Source organism: Puma concolor, chromosome A3 (genome assembly GCF_028749965.1).
Source record: "Puma concolor isolate L17-30 chromosome A3, mPumCon1.1.hap2, whole genome shotgun sequence".
NCBI lineage: Eukaryota > Metazoa > Chordata > Mammalia > Carnivora > Felidae > Puma > Puma concolor.
The window spans coordinates 79,446,191-79,467,477 of NC_141669.1; the positions used below are offsets into that span (position 1 = coordinate 79,446,191).

Consider the following 21,287-nt stretch of genomic DNA (forward strand, 5'->3'; position numbering starts at 1 on the left):
AGTCTCTGTCACCTTTCAGGCACAGCCTCTGCAGGTGTTCGTGATCCACTGATCCAGGCATGGGGCAGTGTGGCCTGGGAGACAGAGGATACAGGGTGCAGGTTGTGACCAGGAGGATGCGTCACTGGGGCACATCTCTTAGAGGAAGCCAGGCAGGTGTGCTGGCAAATCTAGAAGCATTCTCACAAATATTTTTGGCATCTTGGTGTTAGGAAAACTTTTTAGAGAGACTTATTTTTTTCCATCTGCCTTTGCTGATCTCTCTTTTCTTCTACTGAATTCCTTGAAAGTTCTTTTCTTCTACCTAATTCCTTAAAATGCCCCCCTGAACATTTTCTGGTAAAGATAATTCTGTAACTATGAAGATAAAATATAATTTAGAAACACATTTTTTTTTTTAAAAAGTGTTATATGTTGGATAGATCACATCATCATCATTTCTTCTGTGAGGAATCATCCAAAGGTTTTCACTTGAAAGACTGAAGCACTTCCTTCTGGATTATGTGGGGTTTAGAGGATCATCTACAGAATTGTTATTAGTGTCCAATTCTTGATGGCAGAGGTCATGACTCAGTGGGCCCTGTGGTTCTTGGCTTCATGGTAGTTCAGATGATGTATTATGGTGTGTTTTTGTTCTGTTTTTTGTTCTTTGCTTTGATTTCCATTAAGTTGACAGCTAAGTCAGAACTGATCTATCAGTTTGTGGAATATTTAACACAAGCTGTGGAGAGCTACAAGCAGCGGATGGACTGGCTCACCAGCAGAAGCCGCCAGATTTTTGGTGTCATCTTGGAACAGTGCATCACCATAGTGCTGGATTTTGGCAGCATGCGGGAGGAGGAGCTTAATCTGTGCCAAGATGCTCTAATAATGGTCCTCCAGGAGCAGGTGGCTCACATAGCCAAGTTTAATATCATATGGTGAGTTCCCATAGGAAGAGGATATTTCTGGGAAACTTCATAAGTAGCTTCCATTTATTCGGAGTTAAGTAACATAACTAACATAGTTCTATGGGGAGTAAGGAGGTCTTATTTTGTCATTTCCTGGAATATGTAATTCCAGCAGAAGACCCACAGTAAAACTTTGATCTGCTTTGCATGTGGCATCTTAGTTTTCAGATGAGAAGAGATTTAGAAACCTACTTTTCTTCAATGCATAGCAAGGTCAAAATAGAAGAATAGGAATTTTATTGAATATATATTTAAGGCCATAAAATCCTTTAGGTGATTTTATCTTATATAATGAATTCAACCTTGTCACAAGTATCACTTTTTTCAGACTGAGCTTATGACTCCCCTGTAAATCGACCCTCTTAAATCAGAACAACAGGTGATTGGCTTTATAGAATTTCCCATATTTCAGAGTTTTCACAACCAATTATTTACGGATTTTTGGATTCGAGAGAATTTGGGCTCTAAGGCCAACTTTTCATGTGGAACATTGGCTGTACCTCTCTGACGGGAAAAATCTGGATGAAGGCCATCTACCTAACTGAGTTTTTCTTTAAAATAAAACAGTTTCAGCTAAACAGATAACATCTTTGGGGGTGCTGCTTAATTGTGTTCTATCCCAGATTCCTATTTCTGTGACAGATATATTACTGAGGGAATTGAGCCTTAAGTTTGCAATGCTTTAACTTTCTTGGAAACATTCTGTAGCATATAGGCCACTCAGCCAGATTTCTACCCAGAGGAGCCACACAGAGGTGACACAGGTATGAGGCAGCCTTTGTCTCTGAAGGTGGGCTATCAGGGACAGCTCGGGCTGGCTCATTAATCCAAGATTCATATAATTCTTATAATTATGAATGCATGTATGATTCATATAATTTGTTCAATTATAAACACAGAGATACATAAATTCAAAGTTTGTTTATTTATTTTTTTTAAGAGAGAGAGAGAGCAGGGGAGGAGAGAGAGAGAATCCCAGGTAGGCTCCATGCTATCAGCACAGAGCCCGATGCGGGGCTTGAACCCATGAACCGTGAGATCATGACCGGAGCCCAAATCAAGAGTCGGATGCTTAACCGACTGAGCCACTCATGTACCCCAGAGATAAATAAATTCAAATGGCTGTTCTTTCTTGGGGGGATTCTATCACTTTTTTTCTAAGTCCAAACTAAATTGTTTAATCACATGTTCCCAGGATTTAAAAACTAATGCTCTGCTAAACTCAATATTATTTTTGATCCAGAAGAGGTAACTGATGTGAATTCAGAACAATGAAAACAACGTCTTAAAAGAATTAGAAATAAAATTCTAGCATAATGAAATCATTGCTGATTTGTAAATATTAATGCTGTGAGTCCTTATAAATTTACTATTAATTGAAGATAGTTGTATATAAAACTGCCTGTTTATGAAAATAACTCTCTCAGTAGTTTTAATACAGCTGTTAATGTTTGCATTTTTGAGATTTTTAATGTTTATTTTTGAGAGAGAGACAGAGCGTAAGCAGGGGAGGGCAGAGAGAGAGGGAGACAGAATCTGAAGCAGGTTTCAAGCTCTGAGCTGTCAGCACAGAGCCTAACATGGGGCTCAAACCCACGAACCACAAGATCATGACCTGAGCAGAAGTCAGACACTTAACTGACTGAGCCACCCAGGTGCCCCCATTTTTGAGATTTTTTTTAACCCTCCCGTACACATTGTTCTTCCTAGTCAGTACACTTATGAAAGATAATGGTGCTTTGCAAACCCATCTTAAGCAGCTTGCCTATTTTGTTGGTAACTTTCAACAAGGGCTGGGAGCTGCGTGTTCTTTCCTTCAGCTCTGGTGATGTTAAGTGTTTGTTGCTCGCAGGTGTGGGCCTGAAGGCTGATAGCTATGTTGCCCACTGCCCCATGACAGCCCCATGTGATTCCTTTCAGGGTTTCTCAGGAGCCTGTGAAATGGCAGGAAAATGCTGCTCCTGTGACAGGACAGTCCATAGCTGCTGCCATCAGTTGGGTTGAAAAACTGCCTTTTGAGCTGGCTGTGAGCCATGCTAGCCGCCTGGACGCACTGCTGGAAGCTGGGCAAGACAAAACGGTAAGTGTGCATCCATGGTGGGCCCCAGGTCACGTAGGTGGCTTCAAGTTTATCTCTCTACACCCAGTATCCTCATACTGCCTTTCAACTGACCTTAGCCCTTACCCCTCCCAGCAGCATCCCACAGAGGCTACATCACTGGCATTGAGGAGTCCTATAAATCCTGTTCACCTCTGAATTTGGAACCAACTGAGAAATCAGTGACGGGCCCCAGGTGGGGATCAAAATAGCAACTTTGGTGATGGCTGAGCTGGACCAACCACAATGAGGCTCCATAATGCTGCCCCCTGAGCCTGGCAGGGCTCCCTCTGGGTGATCAGGGCACAGGGTAGACCCTTATTTAACCAGTGCCAGCAGAGCCACATGCTGCTCACATCCACTGAGCATTGAGAAAGGACAGGGAATTAGGCATAGTTGTGCATCTTTAATATTTTAATTCTGCTCTTGCTCTCCCGACAGTTAGATAAATCAGTCCATCTCTAATGGGGAAGAGAGGCTGGAAGACTCTTCATAGAACCCTGAGATCGAGGAAGTAGTTTCCCCACATCTGTGTTCTGAGTCTGTCCCAGTCCCTCTTCTTCACAAATGTGTCTGTTACGTGCCTTCCAAGGTGAAGTATATCCATGCAGATGAGTCATCCACTTTTGAATGTTAATGCATTTGCACATGCTTTTTGATAGGACCCTTTGGACACAAAGCCTTACCTAGAAGAAGTGCTGAAATAGTGGTGGTTTATGTTCTTTTAGCCACAAGGGTATGAGCTTTTGTGAGTGATTCTAAGGATGGGACCTGAAGGGCAGTGGCAAGTTAGTGGGCAAGGACTCTGGACAGGTGGGGTCCTTTGGACAGTCTCAGCTCCCCAGGTGGGGGTAGATCTGCTTTCCTTTGGGATACAGATACTCAATTAATTTTTGATTGGTATTAAAACTTAATTGCTTCCTCTGCTCTGGGCGCCCAGTGATTCTGTAGATTCAAGCTTTTCTCTGCTATGTTAAAGAGCCTTTTCTTTTGGGCAAGGAGGCCATGTGCTGGCACCTTGAAAGGATAGCCCCCTGTGGTCACCAGATTGTTTTCATTGATACTGGGGATGATGGTTTGATATTGGAAATGCATTGTTTATCCTTTCGAAGCCAGAGGAACAAATGTTCCCATTAAAGAACAAAATACAAGCTACTTTGTTCTTTGGCCTTTCAAGTTTGTTTAAACATCTGTAAAGTTTCAGTTGTCTGGACACTATAATAAAGATTCAAGAAATGGAACATTTCACAGGATCTAGGATGCACACATGGGTGTTCTGTTTCTTTGTTCACCTGGCTTCCTCAGTCATAGCAGACTCTGGCGACCTGCCATGACTTGAAGATTTCCCAGTGACCTTGATTTTCTGTTTTACTTCCCCCTGGTTTGTGCTTCTCCTTTCTCAGGTTCATCCCCAGCCCAGGAAACATGAAACAATTTAGTGAGTGCCAGGGAAGTTCTGTAGAGGATTAAGAACCCAGAGATTATCAAATGCCACTTGAAAACTCTTGAGAAGAGACTGTGGAGTATGGCAAATACAAAACAGATTCAGACCACTGCATCAGTCCTCCTAGAGCTTCTACCTGGTTGTGGTCCATAGGAAATTTCTAGTAACTATAACTGCCTCATATATAAAAATGCCATTCTCTATGTTTTGTGAGGTATATAGGGTAGGGAGAGGAATAGATTTCCCTTACTGGTTGCTTCTCTGACCTGTGCCCCTCATGCCCACCCCAGTGAGTTCCAAAATTACCCATGTAGCTGTAGTTTTCTCTGAATAGAAAATATGTAAGGCTTAAGAAACCTTTTGAACAGTAAATCCTGCTGATGATAACTTGCTTTGGGTTAGCATCTCCTATGAGTGAGTTCTGAGAAGAACCAAGAGAGTGGGGATTGTCTTTTGTTCAAAGATTAACACGGGAGTTGGGTTTTGGTATCAGGTTCCACTTGAGGAGGAAGGGCTGACTGATGCACTTGGTGAGTGTGAAGGAGGATAATCAGAGGCTACTGGCCTCCTCCAGAACTGGGCTTTGTACCCATGATTGGACCAGAAGACTGAACAGGCAGGGATGACTGAGGGTGAGCCTTTGAATCCAGAGGAGCCAGGCAGTGTGGGGTCTGTTTAATCCTAGCTCTGATGGCAGCACTTAGAGAGCACTGTTGATGAAGTACTCTTGTATCCTGCGCCAAAAGGCCTGGCTCATGGGAAGGCAGCCTGTGGGGTACTGAGGAAATGTCTGGCAGTTTAGAGGGGCTGGCATTGTCCTCAGAGCCCAGGTGTGCCATCCAGCCCAGGGTTTCTGCTCTGCAGCATCCTGTGGTCCCAGGATAGGTCTTTGGGAAGTTGGTAGCTTCCTTGACCTTAATGAAGAGGAGTGTTGTGCCAGGAGGCCCTGGAATGCCTAGTGATCCAGGATGTGAGGGGTCGTTAGGAAAGAGAAGCCTGATTATCCAAAGCCCTGATTCCTAGCTGCCTAAGAAAGATAACTGAGGGGGCTTTGCTTCTGCTTTCAGCAGAAGGCTACCTGCCCAAAGGGCACCTACGTTTCTCTTTGTGTTCTCTCAGCCTCTCTTCCATCCAGGTGATAGGCACACATTTGTTTACTTAAAAAAAAAATCCCATTCACTGGGAGGCTAAGGGGGTGAATTAGAGACAGACCCACATGATTCCATAAGGAGCTTTCAGCACTGGACAGTAAACTGAAGGGCTGGCCACACCAATCATGAGCTTGGCAGTGGGTCAGACAGGCATCAGATCTTTTCACCTTTGTCCCTAGAGATGGCAGTGCCTGGCAACATCTTGATAGGTGTTTGTTGTACATTGAAGGAATGGGAAAGAAGTAATGTTGATAATTTTGAGGTTGGGACGAGATGTGCATCCAAGAGATTCCCATTGACTATGCTGTGGTACAGATTTGATTATTTTGAATTGAAGTGTAGTGGTCTGTGTGGGACCAGGCCGGTGAATTTGCTGAGCCTTGTGTGACAGGGCTGGTGGGGATAGTAGGTGGAGACAGGGACTTGGAAGCCTGGGAGGCCAGAAAGTTGGTGGTGGTCAAGGGTGTTACCAGGGATTGGAGAACTGAGCTGGGCTAATATCAAGAGGGCAGTCACCACCATGGAGGGATCAGAAAAATCAAAATAGGCTGAATCAGGAAAGAGTCCCCACAGGTACTGGGAAGATCTGGAGGTCAGATCCAAGGTCTGGAGTTGGTCAAAACTGTTGAAATGGTTAAAATTTTATGAAGGATAGGAGAATTTTGTTAGACCTCTGGTTGCCGTTCTGGTTGACTTTCATCTGACTTCTCGCAGAGTGGAGATTTTTACACTCAGAGGTTTCCGACAAGCTGTGGCAGAGGGCAGTCAGGGAAGAAGCAGCCACTGCCAGTCTGGTTCTTCTTTTCCCCCAAACCTGTGTTTGAGAAGATGTCAAGGCTTCTTTGGCTAGGCGGAATGCAGGTTGCCGTGGGAAGCCGTGGAACAAATGGCCCAGGCAGAATAAGATATTTCAAGTGAAAACAGAAACGTTCCACCCTATTTTCGGTGGTGTAAAGTTTTCAGCTCACAGTAAAATAGCTGAATGGAACCCAAAATATTTTCTATGTCTTGTGTTATCAAATTCAGTGCAGATTAGCATTTAGGGAAATGCTGGTCAGTGAGAAGGCTGCTCCTGGTCCTCACCGCTGTTGCTCACCCTTAAGACTGGCCCTTGTCCTAAGAAGCTCAGAGGTACTGGGGAAAGGGGAGAGGATTCCAATGAAGACAGTTCCCTTGAGCCAGACAACCTCACCCAATTTCTGGTCAGTGATATTGATTTCATGGGCTAGGAGCCTTGAATGGTGTGGGCGCCAAGGAAGTGAAAACAGTGCTTGTTTCTGGTCACCTTCCTGTCCCATGATCTCGCGTACACAGTTCTGGAATTCACGTCCATCTCTAAGAGGTAACCAGCCTTGCCATGATGAGCCAACAGAATAAAGTGGTTGAAAGCAAAGGCAGAAGCTCCTATGGGGGTCAGGGAGCTTGATTTACTAGCTGTAAGACCAGGTCAATTTACCTGTCCAGACCTCAGTTTCTTCATCTGTAAACAGGATGCAATAATAAGAATTCATTTTCCACAGGACTGTTGTGAGTGTTGAATAAAACAATCTGTGTTGGCTTATCATCCCAAAGAGCAGATGACCCCAAAGCCATTTCACTTTAAAAGGTGTTTTGCCAGTTTGTGGGGGAATGGGCTAGGTAGCAGCATATTTTTTTTCTTTTTTTCTCAGTGTCATTATGTGAGTGGAAAGGAGAGGCAGGAAGGCAGTGTGTAGGGGGTGACTGAGAGTGGGACAGGTGGTCTCGTTGTAGAGCATGTCCCAGGAAATATGGACCCTGCATGGATAACCAAAAACCTAGGCAATTAAGAAACTGAGCAATGAACTTGATGAATAGTGAATAACCCCATAACCTGAGTAAAGGAAAGGAAATCCTGACTCACTGCTGGCTACATCAATTTTTAGCTTGATGAAATCTCAAGGGAAAAACATTTATGCACAAGGATTTCAGACTCTTGGGTTATTGCCAGAGCAGAGAAGCTGAGTTTGCACAATGTGCAACAGAGATGCATGGTGTCAGAAGATGCTGACAGACCTCCCTCCTAGAGATGTTTGCCCCCACCACTTCCCTTGTTGAGCTAACAAATCCTAGGAAAGAATCTCAAGACTCCTCTCTTGGGCCATGTGTGACTTTAGATCTTTATGTGAGGTTGAACCTGTCCTCCTGCTAAACTTGAGCCCTGACCCAGCTGGAACACTACTAACAGTGCAACTGAAGGGAGCCTACTTAACCTGTCTCACACAAGGTAATGTGTAACATGGGGGAAAAAGGGAAAGAGAATGCATTTGCTGGGAGAATAATACTAGCTGCCTGACAAGGAATGTGAAGAACAGTTTTTTCCTTCCTTTAATGTTGTTTTGTTTTGTTTTGTTTTCTGTCTCTTGGTGACTGGCTGAAAGAAATGTGTAGTATTGCTCAGTCTTTACCCCCCATTAGGTCTTTAAAAAATTTTTTGTTTAATGTTTTATTTATTTTTGAGACAGAGAGAGACAGAGCATGAGCAGGGGAGGGGCAGAGAGAGAGGGAGACACAGAATCCGAAGCAGGCTCCAGACTCTGAGCCCGATGTGGGGCTCGAACTCATAAACCATGAGATCATGACCTGAGCTGAAGTTGGACACTTAACCAACTGAGCCACCCAGGCACCCCTAAAATTTTTTTTTAATATTTATTTATTCTTTAGGGAGAGAGAGAAACAGAGTGTGAGTGGGGGAGGGGCAGAGAGAGAGGGAGACACAGAATCTGAAGCAGGCTCCAGGCTCTGAGCTGTCAGCACAGAACCCAACTCAGGGCTTGAACCCATGAACCACGAAATCATGACCTGAGCCAAAGTCAGACGCTTAACCGACTGAGCCACCCAGGTGCCCCCAGTTAGGTCCTTTTTAAAATCGTGGTTGGAAAGCCTTGAGAGAAAGAGTCATGAGTGTGGGAGCCCCATGGAAGAAAGGCTGTTGCTGGAGTAGGCTGCTGTCAGCTTCCACTCTGGCCGTGGCCTCTCTCCCAGCCGGGGCCCTCTGCCACCCTGCTCTCACCATCTCCCTGGGCACAGTTGGCCCCAGCTGCTGCAAACCGGGTGGCCCAGCCAGCTGGAGAGCTGACCATAAGTCCTCTTCATAAGTGCCAGGTGGGTTTGAGTCCCAGTTTGAAGTCGAACTGAGGCACCTGACTATTTACCTTCAGTTCATAGGGCTTTATGATTAGAGATAGGCTCAGGAGTCCTAAGGGGATGGTGACACCTATTTTTTCCTTCAAACCCATTTCATTTTCTGGGGGTTCTCCCCCAGTTAGCCATGGGGACAATCTATGAGGGTGCTTTTAGGGACAGATTCAGATGATATGTGCTGCTGGGTTTTAACTTTCTGAAATATATACATGCATAAGTGGAAGTCATCTCGTTTAAACTTAGTCACAAGGGACACTGTGTTACCTCCCTTTGTATAAGTGAAGAAACTGAAGTTCTATCACTTGCCCAATTTCATAGAACTCATTAGTTCTCATTGCCCTCCCTCATTAGCAGGGAGGGCAAACACTGTGAGAGGCAGAATTTGCAGGAAGAGCAAGAGCAGTGTGGTTGAGGTCGGGGTGGAACCTTGTCATGCGGCCCCCTTGGGTGGATTTCATGTGTCTCTAAATTAAGCAGGGAGCACTTTGGAATTGTCTCCTACCTAGATGAGGTATACATCTCCCATATCCCTAGCTGAAAGTTGGGGTGTGTGTGTGGTGGGGCTCCTGACATGGGTTTGTTCATTCTCTCATTCTCGTCATGGCCTGGCATGGTGGTGAGAGTCAAGGCCCAGTGCTGCATGAAGTCAGGACAGTCTCACCTCCCAGGCATGTGTTTCCTTGTGAGATGAGAGCAGAGCATGAACCCAGTGGGAATATGCCCTCCTTCCCCCATTCTGCCTCAGACTGAAGATAGATGAGTCTGTAGAATTCTGGCACCACCATGGGAGATGGTTAATAAGCTTCCTGCCCACTGCGGCTGTGCCAACACGTCCTTCATGTTGAAAACAGCCACTCCTGACCTGTCGACTGTATCCGGGGGCTTAGTGGAAGCTATTTTCCACATTGGCCAATCATATCCTTCCCATGCAATATCTGAGACCGTGAGCACTGCCAATAGACCTTCTTGGCACCAGGCCTTGAATAGTTCACTTCCTGACTTCAGCCTCTAAATGTCCTCACAAAACATGGAATAGTGCTGTTATTCCTGCTGTCCCCCACTGTCCCAAGGCAATTTTGTAGAAAGTATATTGCCAGTGAATTCAGTACAAGGCTGGGGCACATCAGGGAGATAAATTGTCAGTACTACTGTCTTGCAGGTGGAATCCATTTACTACTTTGTGGTGGGAGACATTCCTGAGCAAACCAAGGAGCTTCTCCTTCAGAAGGCTTTGGAGATCCCATGTCCTGTCTGCACAGTGTCTTTCAATGCCAGAGGAGAAGGCACTATAGCGTTCTTAAAGGATCTGAGTGCCAAGACCCACAGCAGGTAGGCAGAAAACATGCTCTTGAGTGACAGTGGGTGAGCTGCCTACTTCTGCAAGGTCAGCAGTGGTTTTCCTAACTGGTTTGTTCCTATGTTCTCCTCTTTCCAGTGGTCTTTAGTCTTCATGGCCTTTTCTTTTCTACCCTATATTAATATCTTGCCTTGTTATTGCTTTGACATCAGGGGTCCTTGCTGCCCCTGGAAAGACTGCTCCTTCCAAGGCTAGCTAATTCCTAGAGAGCATAAATGACCCAGGAGTGCACTTTTGTATGCAGCTTAACTGATCCAGAGCCTGCTGTGATGCCTATGGCCCTCACACTCAATACTGCAAGCCAGGCCAGGTAGCAGACAACTTGGGGTAACTCCTATACCCCAGAACCCACTGAAATTATTCAGCCAGCCAATCCTAAACCTGCTTCCTCTCCCTCACCCATTCCATCCTCCTGCAAAATCCACAATAAAGACTCTTGCTCATGTTTTCTTCTTGTTCTCTCAAGCCTCCTGACTGTCCCTGGTGCTGCCCTGTGTGGCCCTGTGTGGTGTGGTGTGCTGTGTCCCCTCATCTTGGGAACTGAGTAGTCAGTTTTGGTTGCCATAATAAATACCACAGACTGGGTGGCTTAAACAACAGAAATTTGTTTCTCACACTTGTGGAGGCTGGAAAGTTCAAGATCAAGGTGCTGGCTGATTCAGTTTCTGGTGAGAGCTCTCTTCCTGGCTTGTAGACAGCTGCTTTCTTAACTATATCCTCTCATGGGAGGGAAGGAGGGTAGGAAGGATGAAGGGAAAAAGGGGGCGGGGGAGAGAGAGACAGACAGACAGGGAGAAAGAAAGCAGGAGCATGCCTGTAAGCTCTCTGGTGTATCTTCTTAAAAGGAGATCAATCTCACTGGATCAGGACCTTCTGATCTCATTTAACTTTAATTACCTCCTAAGGCTCTATTTCCAAATATGGTCAAATACAGTTACATTGGGGGTTAAGGCTTCAACATATGAATTTAGGGGGCGGAGGATGCAATTCAGTCTATAGCAGGGACTGTGAATAGCAAACTGTATTTTCAGTGGCAGCTAAACTGATCTAATGGCCTCATCATACCTGAATAATAAAAGGGCCTACATTATAAAACATACCCACCACCTTGTCTGTGTGCATAGGTTTAGGTCCCTTGTGGAAGGAGAGCAGCTACCTATGTGGTTATAAGGAGAATGACTGAGTCCTTTCCTAAGTTAGCCTGTCTGAAATGGGTACAATTCCTGCCCTTGAGCATTTGTTCCCAAATTTAATTGCTCATCGTATTTGACTGAGGAGCTTGTTAATAATTCAGAGGTCAAGCCATAACCAGTAAAGAAATCGAATTAGTAATAAAAAATTTCCCAAAAAAACAAGAGTCCAGGGTCAGATGGCTTTCCAGGGGAATTCTACCAAACATTTAAGGAAGAGTTAATGCCTATTCTCTTGAAGCTGTTCCAAAAAATAGAAATGGAAGGAAAACTTCCAAACTCTTTCTATGAAGCCAGCATTACCTTGATTCTAAAACCAGATGGAGACCCCACTAAAAAGGAGAACTATAGACCAATTTCCCTGATGAACATGGATGCAAAAATCCTCAACAAGATATTTGCCAACTGTATCCAACAATACATAAAAAAATTGTTCACCATGACCAAGTAGGATTTATACCTGGGATGCAGGGCTGGTTCAATATCCAGAAAACAATCAGTGTGATTCATCACATCAATAAAAGAAAGGACAAGAACTATATGATCCTCTCAGTAGATGCAGAGAACGCATTTGACAAAATACAGCATCCTTTCTTGATAAAAACCCTCAAGAAAGTAGGGATAGAAGGATCATACCTTGAGGTAATAAAAGCCATATACAAAAGACCCAATGCTAATATCATCCTCGATGGGGAAAAACCGAGAGCTTTCCCCCTAAGGTCAGGAACAAGACAGGGATGTCCACTCTTGCCACTGTTATTCAACATAGTATTGGAAGTCTTAGCCTCTGCAATCAGACAACACAAATAAATAAAAGGCATCCAAATAGGCCAGGAGGAGGTCAAACTTTCACTCTTCGCAGATGACATGATACTCTATATGGAAAACCCAAAAGATTCCACCAAAACACTGCTAGAACTGATTCATGAATTCAGGAAGGTTGCAGGATGTAAAATCAATACACAGAAATCAGTTGCATTCCTATACATCAACAATGAAGCAACAGAAAGAGAAATCAAGGAATCAATCCCATTTACAATTCCACCAAAATCCATAAAATACCTAGGAGTAAATCTAACCAAAGAGGTAAAAAATCTATACACTGAAAACTATAGAAAGCTCATGAAAGAAATTGAAGAAGACACAAAGAAATGGAAAAAGATTCCATGCTCCTGGGTAGGAAGAATAAATATTGTTAAAATGTTGATACTACCCAAAGCAATCTGTATATTCAATGCAATCCCTATCAAAATAACACCAGCATTCTTCACAGAGCTAGAACAAATAATCCTAAAATTTGTATGGAACCAGAAAAGACCCCAAATAGCCAAAGCAATCCTGAAAAAGAAAACCAAAGCAGGAGGCATCACAATCCCGGACTTCAAGCTATACTTCAAAGTTGTAATCATCAAGACAGTATGGTATTGGCACAAGAACAGACAATCAGATCAATGGAACAGAATAAAGAACCCAGAAATGGACACACAAACATATGGCCAACCAATCTTTGACAAAGCAGGACAGAATATCCAATGGAATAAAGTGATGCTGGGAAAACTGGACAATGACATGCAGAAGAATGAACCTGGACCACTTTCTTACACCATACACAAAAATAAACTCAAAATGGATGAAAGACCTAAATGTAAGACAAGAAGCCATAAAAATCCTCGATGAGAAAGCAAGCAAAAACCTCTTTGATCTTGGCCACAGCAACTTCTTACTCAACACGTCTCCAGAGACAAGGGAAACAAAAGCAAAAATGAACTACTGGGACCTCATCAAAATAAAAAGCTTCTGCACGATGAAGGAAACAATCAGCAAAACTAAAAGGCAACCGATGGAATGGGAGAAGATATTTGCAAACAACATATCAGATAAAGGGTTAGTATCCAAAATCTATAAAGAACTTCTCAAACTCCACACCCAAAAAACAAATAATCCGGTGAAGAAATGGGCAAAAGACATGAATAGACACTTCTCCAAAGAAGACATCCAGATGGCCAACTGACACATGAAAAAATGCTCAACATCCCTCATCATCAGGGAAATACAAATCAAAGCCACCACAATGAGATACCACCTTACACCTGTCAGAATGGCTAGCATTAACAACTCAGGCAACAACAGATGTTGGCAAGAATGTGGAGAAAGAGGATCTCTTTTGCACTGCTGGTGCGAATGCAAGCTGGTGCAGCCACTCTGGAAAACAGGATGGAGGTTCCTCAAAAAATTAAAAATAGAACTACCCTATGACCCAGCAATTGCACTACTAGGTATTTATCTAAGGGATACAAGGATGCTCTTCCGAAGGGACACATGCACCCCCATGTTTATAGCAGCACTATCAACAATAGCCAAAGTATGGAAAGAGCCCAAATGTCCATTGATGGATGAATGGATAGAGAAGATGTGGTATATATATACAATGGAGTATAACTTGGCAATCAAAAAGAATGAAGTCTTGCCATTTGCAACTACATGGATGGAACTAGATGGTATTATGCTAAGTGAAATTAGAGAAAGACAAATATATGACTTCACTCATATGAGGACTTTAAGATACAAAGCAGATGAACATAAGGGAAGGGAAGCAAAAATAATACAAAAATAAGGAGGGGAACAAAACAGAAGAGACTCTTAAATATGGAGAACAAACTGAGGGTTACTGGGGGGGGGGTTGTGGGAGGGGGGATGGGCTAAATGGTAAGGGGCACTAAGGAATCTACTCCTGAAATCATTGTTGCACTATATGCTAACTAATTTGGATATAAATTTAAAAAAATAAAATAATTCAGAGGTCAAGGGCTTCACCTTACAGGCTGATACTTCTACGTAATAGAGGAGATCCTGGGGATATGCATTTAATCATTCACTTTGAATAAGAGCTGCCTAGGGAGTTTGATTAAAATGCAAATATCTTGGCCACAGCCCCAGAGATCCTGATTTGTGAGCTCTAGAGAGGGCCAAGAATATTCATTCTTAACCAGACCCCTGGTGACTCTGAGGACCACTGCTCTGGCTTCTCTTGAGGCCCTTTGAAAATCTTTTAACATTAAGTGCTTCAATTTTGGGTTCCTAACCACCTCCCCCCAATAAAGAGGGGGCTCACTGTCCTACTTTTGCTAGTAGAGAGAGTAAAAGTCAATTGGCAGGACCATCTGTCTTGCTAGTCCTCTGCTTAATTCACGTGGGGCACTTTCTGTGGGCAGGTGAGGTGTTAGGGCGTAATTTAACATGGGAGAAGCTGCAGTTTAGGCCAAGCACCATCAAGTGAGTTTTGCAGAAGAGGATGACACATAGACATGCTTTTCTGTCTCTGTTTTGGCCCTCGTGGATGAGCCTGACCCACAACCAGCAGTGCTCCTGCCTGCTCCGCCCCCAGCCAGACCGCTGTGTCTCTTGCTTGGCCTCTGCACACCTTTGGTTTTTGAGTTCTAGCTGTGATGCAGTTTGTATGGACTATAAAGGGCATGCCCTGAGCTGCTCAGGCTTGCAAGGAGGCTGGACTCTTGGTTCCCTTGTGCCCGAGTCTGTGTCTAAACAGAGCCACCCAGCTGCAAAGCATGTTTTGCTTTCTTGCACAAATGAGGTTGTATTAGCCAGAGGAAATGTCTGCCCTGTTCTCTTTTCTAATCTGGAGAACAGGTCCTGGGCACTGAAGTCCTGGGCACTCAGAGTGTGGGACCTGGTAGGACAAACCTCAGCCCTCCACACTCTGCTGGGTAAGGAGGTCACAGGACAAAAGCAGCTGGCCATTTCCGCTCTGGTGGAAGCACCTGTGGGAGGCAGGAGTGGCCAGGTTAAGAGTCCATTGTCCTCATGAGGGGCTATTGGAACAAGGTTGGCTTGTTTAGTGCCATCAAGTCATTGTTCTAGTCTTACCTAAAACCCTTTAGAAATAAATAGGGCTGAGGCTTCCCGTGGCCCAGGAGAAGCCCCCACATCTCTTCTATCATCCATGCATCTGTCTGTCCATCTCAACTCGTGCTTCAGGATTCTCTTCGTGCTGAGTAACAGGCCGAGGTGGAACTTTAAGGGGCTGGAGGAACATTACCCAGAAATCTTCTGATAATCTGAAAGAAATTACCTGCTATCACTGACTTTTTGGATTCCAGATAATTGGTGTCATGGGTGTGCTTAGCCTATCATTTTGTAGATTACCCCAGTGCTTCTTGAGCTTTTTCATGCACACGAATCCCCTAGGGATCTTATTAAAGTGCTTATTCTGACTCAGCAGATCCAGGTAGGGCCCAGGAATGTGCATCTCTAACTAGTTGCCAGTGCTGTTGCTGCTCCTGGGACCACATTTTGAGGAGTCAGGCTTTAAAAACTAGTCCACACAAGAATTTTTTTCATTAGTGCTTCTGCTTACACTCAAGGGAAGTTTGTGTTTGCCAAGTTAAAGTTGACTGAAGCCCTTTGGCAATTGACAGTTGAGCCAATGGTGCTTGTTGTCGCCAGCTTTCAACACTGAACCCACAGGGCCACGGGAACTGTTGGGGCCTCATTAGACTGTTGGCTTGTCAACACTGTGTTGACATGATTGAACCTGGGAACAGAAGATAAATAAAGCAGAGGGTATCATTTTTCCAGGGTCAATAAATACAATTTGGTTGGCCTAATTACCCTCTAATGAGAAGAGTCATCTGTTAAAATCCCAATACATTTGCAGCTCTCTCTTCTCTTTTGCCTCCCTGTCTTTTGTTTGGGGGAATTGATCAGGTACACGGAAAAGCAGTGAAACATCTAAGATACTCAGTACCACAGCAGAGCAAGTTCACAGTCCTGGGAGAATGAATAGACATACACAAATACCACGATTAGCCTAATGTTACAAATCTCTTCATGTTTCAGATTCCATGCCTTTGCAGAGAGAACAGAGTGTGTGGAATTTCCTGCATCTGCCTTAAAGGATGGTGACAGTGTAAATACTTGGAATTCAAGGAAACTGAAAGGAAAACCCCCTCCAGGTACCTGGGATAGAAAAAACAGCAACAACAATAAACAACAACACCACAGTGTGGTTTATATCTTCAGATTTTCTGTATGCTTGGGAAATAAAGCACCACGTAGGGACCAATGGTATCCTTTTTATTATTTATATGGTCCAGGGGAAGTTCATGATGGTAATGATGAATTTGTCAGCTCAGCAACCAGGCATAAGTTTGTTACCCAGGGAAGTGGCCTAAGTAGTATGTGTTGAACTAATATGAGAACCTTCTGGAGATGTAGTCCTGGTGTGTCAGTGCTGGACTTAGTTCCTGGTAAGGCAGAACTCCTGTGCTGTGCCCAGGTTAGCTGGATGCTGTGGTGAGGATCCCTGCAGTTCTTGGGAAGTTTCTGCTGCCCAGCCTGTCAGTGACAGCAGGGCTTGTAGATTCATGTGCAGGATTGACCTGCCTCTTATGAGGGCCAGGCATGCACAGGAACCTTTGTGGAGGCAGAGTGAACCTCCCCCTTCATTCAAAGAGTGTCATCAGAGATTTAACAGGCATAGGGAAGGAGGTCACAAAATCAGTGAGAAATAGGTTCAGAAAAAATGGTACTAGAAGGTTACTCAGAAAGCCAAGGGATGGGACTTTCTTTGGAGCTGCTGACATTGCAAAGTGCCAAAGACACCGAGTGAGCTCTGCTGAGAAAAGCAAGGAAGGAAGGGATTGAGAGGTGATGCGGCATGGTGCCGTTGGAGGTCTGAAAAAGGCCCATCGCCACCTCCACCCTCCTACATTTGAAGTTATTGGCAGAGATTTCTAGCTTCAGTATAAGACAAGAACTACTCTCTGGGAGAAGAGAAGAAGCTGCAGGACACATCTGCGTGACAGGTTTCTTTGTTTATATAACAATACTGCACCTGAGGAGGACAGAGTTGCGTAAAGGGACGGGTGGTCAGGTGGAGGCGAAGGAGAGGGGTCAAATCACAAAGCCTGTCCCTGACACATACTTTGTGGATTCAGATTCTCAGTGTCCCACAGGAGCAGGGAAGCGTTTCCACTAGGTCTCATTGGCGGCCCTGATTTAGGTAACTTACGCCCTTGTTCTGTTGGTGAAGTGGGTTTCTTCAGAGAGTTTGAGAAAATGTCAATTGTCAAGGAAGATTAATGCTAATCTAACAAAAACAGTTAATTCAGGATGTATGCCATGCCTACTGAAAGTATTTTACAAGATTAAGCCTAGTGGGCAATATTTCAATCAGGGTAAAGAATGTGAGATGTCCCAGTTCCCCAAGGCATGCCAATTTCTGTAAAGGGGTTTAATTTTGGCTTATGTGTTCCTTGGCAACTTAGTTATAAAGGGAAACCTATCTGGCTGCATAGCTTACATTTGCAGCAACTACCATCTTCCCAAACCTGTGAATCATGCAAATTAAATTATAGATTAAAACATTTTCTTGGAATGAAGTGCTCAGACTGTGGCCTGCCATTCTGATGCCATTTCAGCAATCCCACATTCTGAATCTGAGGAGAGAGCCCGAATCCTAAATATGCAATCTTGTCTCCTCTATCCGTCACAGTGTCCCAGAAATGCCAACATTGCATTTCTCCTACTCAAAAACTGCCCAGAAATCCTTTGACACAGTCTTTTGGTTTGGAAAATAAGTGGTTTCCGATCTGACCCAAGGCCTCAGAGGCAGATGTTCAGGCCTTCCTGCTCAGTTCCCTTTCCCTATTTCCCACTATCGAGGTCAAGCATTTATCAGTATGAGTTTGCCTGGGCCCCTCTCCAGGCTGGGGAGAGAGGATGCTTCCTCAGGAGTTCATTGTGCCACCTGTTGTATAGAAAGAAGAGACTGTCAATTGAAGGGTTAGAGGGACACTGCTCAGAGAACTGACCTGGAAGAGATTTCCTGCTATTACCGACTCTCTGAGTTCCAGATAATTGGCATGACTTACCATTACCCTGTGCACTATGCCAATGCAGAAAAACTGTAGTCAAGATAAAGAATCATTTTAAAAATTGTAGTAACATATATGTAACATAAAATTTGTCATCTTAACTTTTTTTTTAAGTGTACAGTTCAGGAGTGCTATGTGCACTCACATTGCTGGGCAGCCAATCTCCAAGGCTCTTCTCATCTGCAAAGCTGTACCCATTAAAACAGCAAATCCCCATTTCCCCTCCTCCAGCCCCTGGCATCTGCCATTCTACTTTCTGTCTCTGAATTTGGCTACTTTAGATACCTCATGTAAGTGGGATCATACAGTATCATTTGGTGTCTGGCTTATTTTACTTTAACCTATGTCCTCAAGGTTCATCCATGTTGTAGCATGCGCCAGAATTTCCTCCCTTTTGAAAGCTGAATAATCTTCTCTTGCATGTATAGACCACATTTTTTTTTTATCCATTTATCCATTGATGGACACTCAGGCTGTTTCCGCCTTTCGGCTACTGTGCATGATGCTGCTGTGAACACACATATACAACTATCCCTTTGAGACTCTGCTTTCAATTATTTGGGGTATATACCCCACTCATCATGTATGGTAATTCTATTTTTAATTTTGTGGAACCTCCACCTTGTTCACTATAGTGGCTGCTCTGTTTTACACTCCCACCGACAGTGCATAGGTTTTCCACTTCCTCACTAATACGTGTTATTTTCTGGGTTTTGGCTTGTTTACTTTTTGGTTTTGGTTAATAGCTATCCTAGGTGTGAAGTGGTATCTTGTGGTTTTGATTTGCATTTTCCTATTGATTAGTGATATTTGAGCATCTTTTCATGTGCTTGTTTAATACAATAGTGCAGTGTTTTAAAAGTTCAAAGTTAGGGGCACCTGAGTGGCTCAGTCAGTTGAGTGTCTGACTCTTGGTTTCAGCTCAGGTCAAGATCTCAGGTTCCTGAGTTCAAGCCCCATGTCGGTCTCTGCACTGTTAGTGTGGAGGCCGCTTGGGATAATCTCTCTCCCTCGCTCTCGGCCTCTCCCCCACTTGGACTGTCTCTGTGTCTCTTAAAATAAGTAAATAAACTTAAAAAAAAAAAAGTTCAAAGTTAGTGCAAAAAATCCATCGTGATTAGAGCGTCACAATTTTAAATAAAGACAGGCTCCAGCAATGATGTGTTAGGTCATAAGGTAGCCTAAGGTAAAGGGAAAAAATGTGTGCCTCTATACACATTTTATTTATTTGTTTGTTTATTTATTTAAATGTTTATTTTTGAGAGAAAGATAGAGTGTGAGTGGGGGAGGGGCAGAGAGGGAGGCACAGAATCCAAAGCAGGCTCTAGGCTCTGAGCTGTCAACACAGAGCCTGATGCAGGGCTTTAACTCATGAACCATGAGACCATGACCTGAGCTGAAGTCGGATGGTTAACCTACTGAGCCACCCAGGTGCCCCATGTACATGTTTTAATTTATTATTTTTAATGATTGTTTCTTGGTTATTAAAATAGTTGAAAAATATTGAAGAATTGAAACATAGGTGTATTGAAATGACATTATTTAAAAAAATTTTTTTTAACGTTTATTTATTTTTGAGACAGAGAAAGACAGAGCATGAACAGGGGAGGGGCAGAGAGAGAGGGAGACACAGAATCTGAAACAGGCTGCAGGCTCTGAGTGGTCAGCACAGAGCCCGACGCGGGGCTCGAACTCACGGGCCATGAGATCATGACCTGAGCTGGTCGGACGCTTAACCGACCAAGCCACCCAGGTGCCCCCAAATGACATTATTTTAAATTTAAGTGTTTTGGGAGTTCTTTCATAGCTTTTGCTGAAGTTTTATATTCATCAAGCTTGGTACTGTTCACTTGGTTCTGCCCCACCTTGTAACCTCACTTTTGCACAGGACCCCTACTTTCTGTCTGAGGCCCCTGTCTCAATATTTGTTGCCTTTTTAGAGCAACACATATTTGCTCTCAGTTGAGCCCTCAAAGATACCTCTCCCCTGCCTTTGCTTGGGTTTCTCTGTCCCCTCTGTATATATGTTACCTTTCTGAGGACTCTTTCCTGATGATCCTCTCCACTCTGTTCTCTCAGATTGCTTATAAGACATCTATCTGCTTGTGGCCTATGAGTCATTGACAGGACAGCATCTTTTAGTCATAGTTTGGGAAGGGTCCAGAAACCAGGGCAGACAAGAATCTCTCTTCACAAACTCTGATGTGCAAGATAGATCAGTTAAAAATTTCATAATGATTTTTTATTACCACCTCACTCTCATTTTTTCACACATTAGGGGAAAATGTACTTGCCCCTCGCTGTGGGCATCTCTGGAAAACACAAGCACAGAGTAATGACAAAGGGAAAGAGTCTGTGTGTGTGTGTGTGTGTGTGTGTGTGTGTGTGTGTGTGTGTAGGGTACAGTAGTCATATTGCAAAGGTCATGACATGACCTTGGCTATCCACATTTCCTGAAGCAAATCTCCATGTTTTAAGAAAGGAATGGTTTGTCACCTGCAAAAGGGTGGGGCTAGGTCACTGGCCAGCATTGGACTTCAGGACATTGGTAGTATTTGGCTGGGTGGAGTATAATCTCAGGCTCCCAAGAGTTGGGTGTGGAAACTTGGGCGCTGCGTGGACTTCTTACCTTTCACTTCCAGCGATGACTTCCTGTCTTAGAAAGTCTGCTTCCTCCCAGTCCAGGCTCTATCCTATATAGGAATGCTCCATGACCTTTGAATGGGCTCTCCTCATTGGGGAGAACAGGATTTTTGGTTTAGATTTAGGAATTATGGAAGATTTAATCTGGCAGATGATGCCGACCTAAAGCTTTAGGTCTGTGCATTGTCACAGCAATCTTCCTCCTTGGCTTTCTGCCCAGAGTTGGCTGGGTGCCTGCTTATGTTTATAGTTATGGGGCATAGAACAGCCAGCACTCTCCTCTCCTGTGTTTCTCTTCATGTGGTGTCCTTGCCTCTTTCTCTCTTTGTTCTGGGCTTGACAGTCTGCTGGAGAGGAAGAGGGGTACTAACAGAGCCTAATTACTGTGGGACCAGA

The 21,287-nt window shown here is 44.0% G+C and overlaps 1 protein-coding gene across 7 annotated transcripts in view; it reads left to right on the plus strand.

Annotated features, from left to right (window-relative positions):
* Nucleotides 1–21,287, plus strand: part of VWA3B (von Willebrand factor A domain containing 3B) — a 214,686-nt gene that overhangs the window by 25,485 nt on the left and 167,914 nt on the right. For all 7 annotated transcript variants that reach the window (XR_015249270.1, XR_015249267.1, XR_015249268.1 and 4 more), the window contains exons 4-7: nt 670–920; nt 2,871–3,030; nt 9,965–10,134; nt 16,210–16,325. Coding sequence is in view for 3 of the 7 variants with exons in the window: in XM_086701270.1 (XP_086557396.1) it covers nt 670–920; nt 2,871–3,030; nt 9,965–10,134; nt 16,210–16,325 (697 nt within the window). In the remaining 4 variants the exon portion in view is untranslated. The remainder of the gene's footprint in view (nt 1–669; nt 921–2,870; nt 3,031–9,964; nt 10,135–16,209; nt 16,326–21,287) is intronic.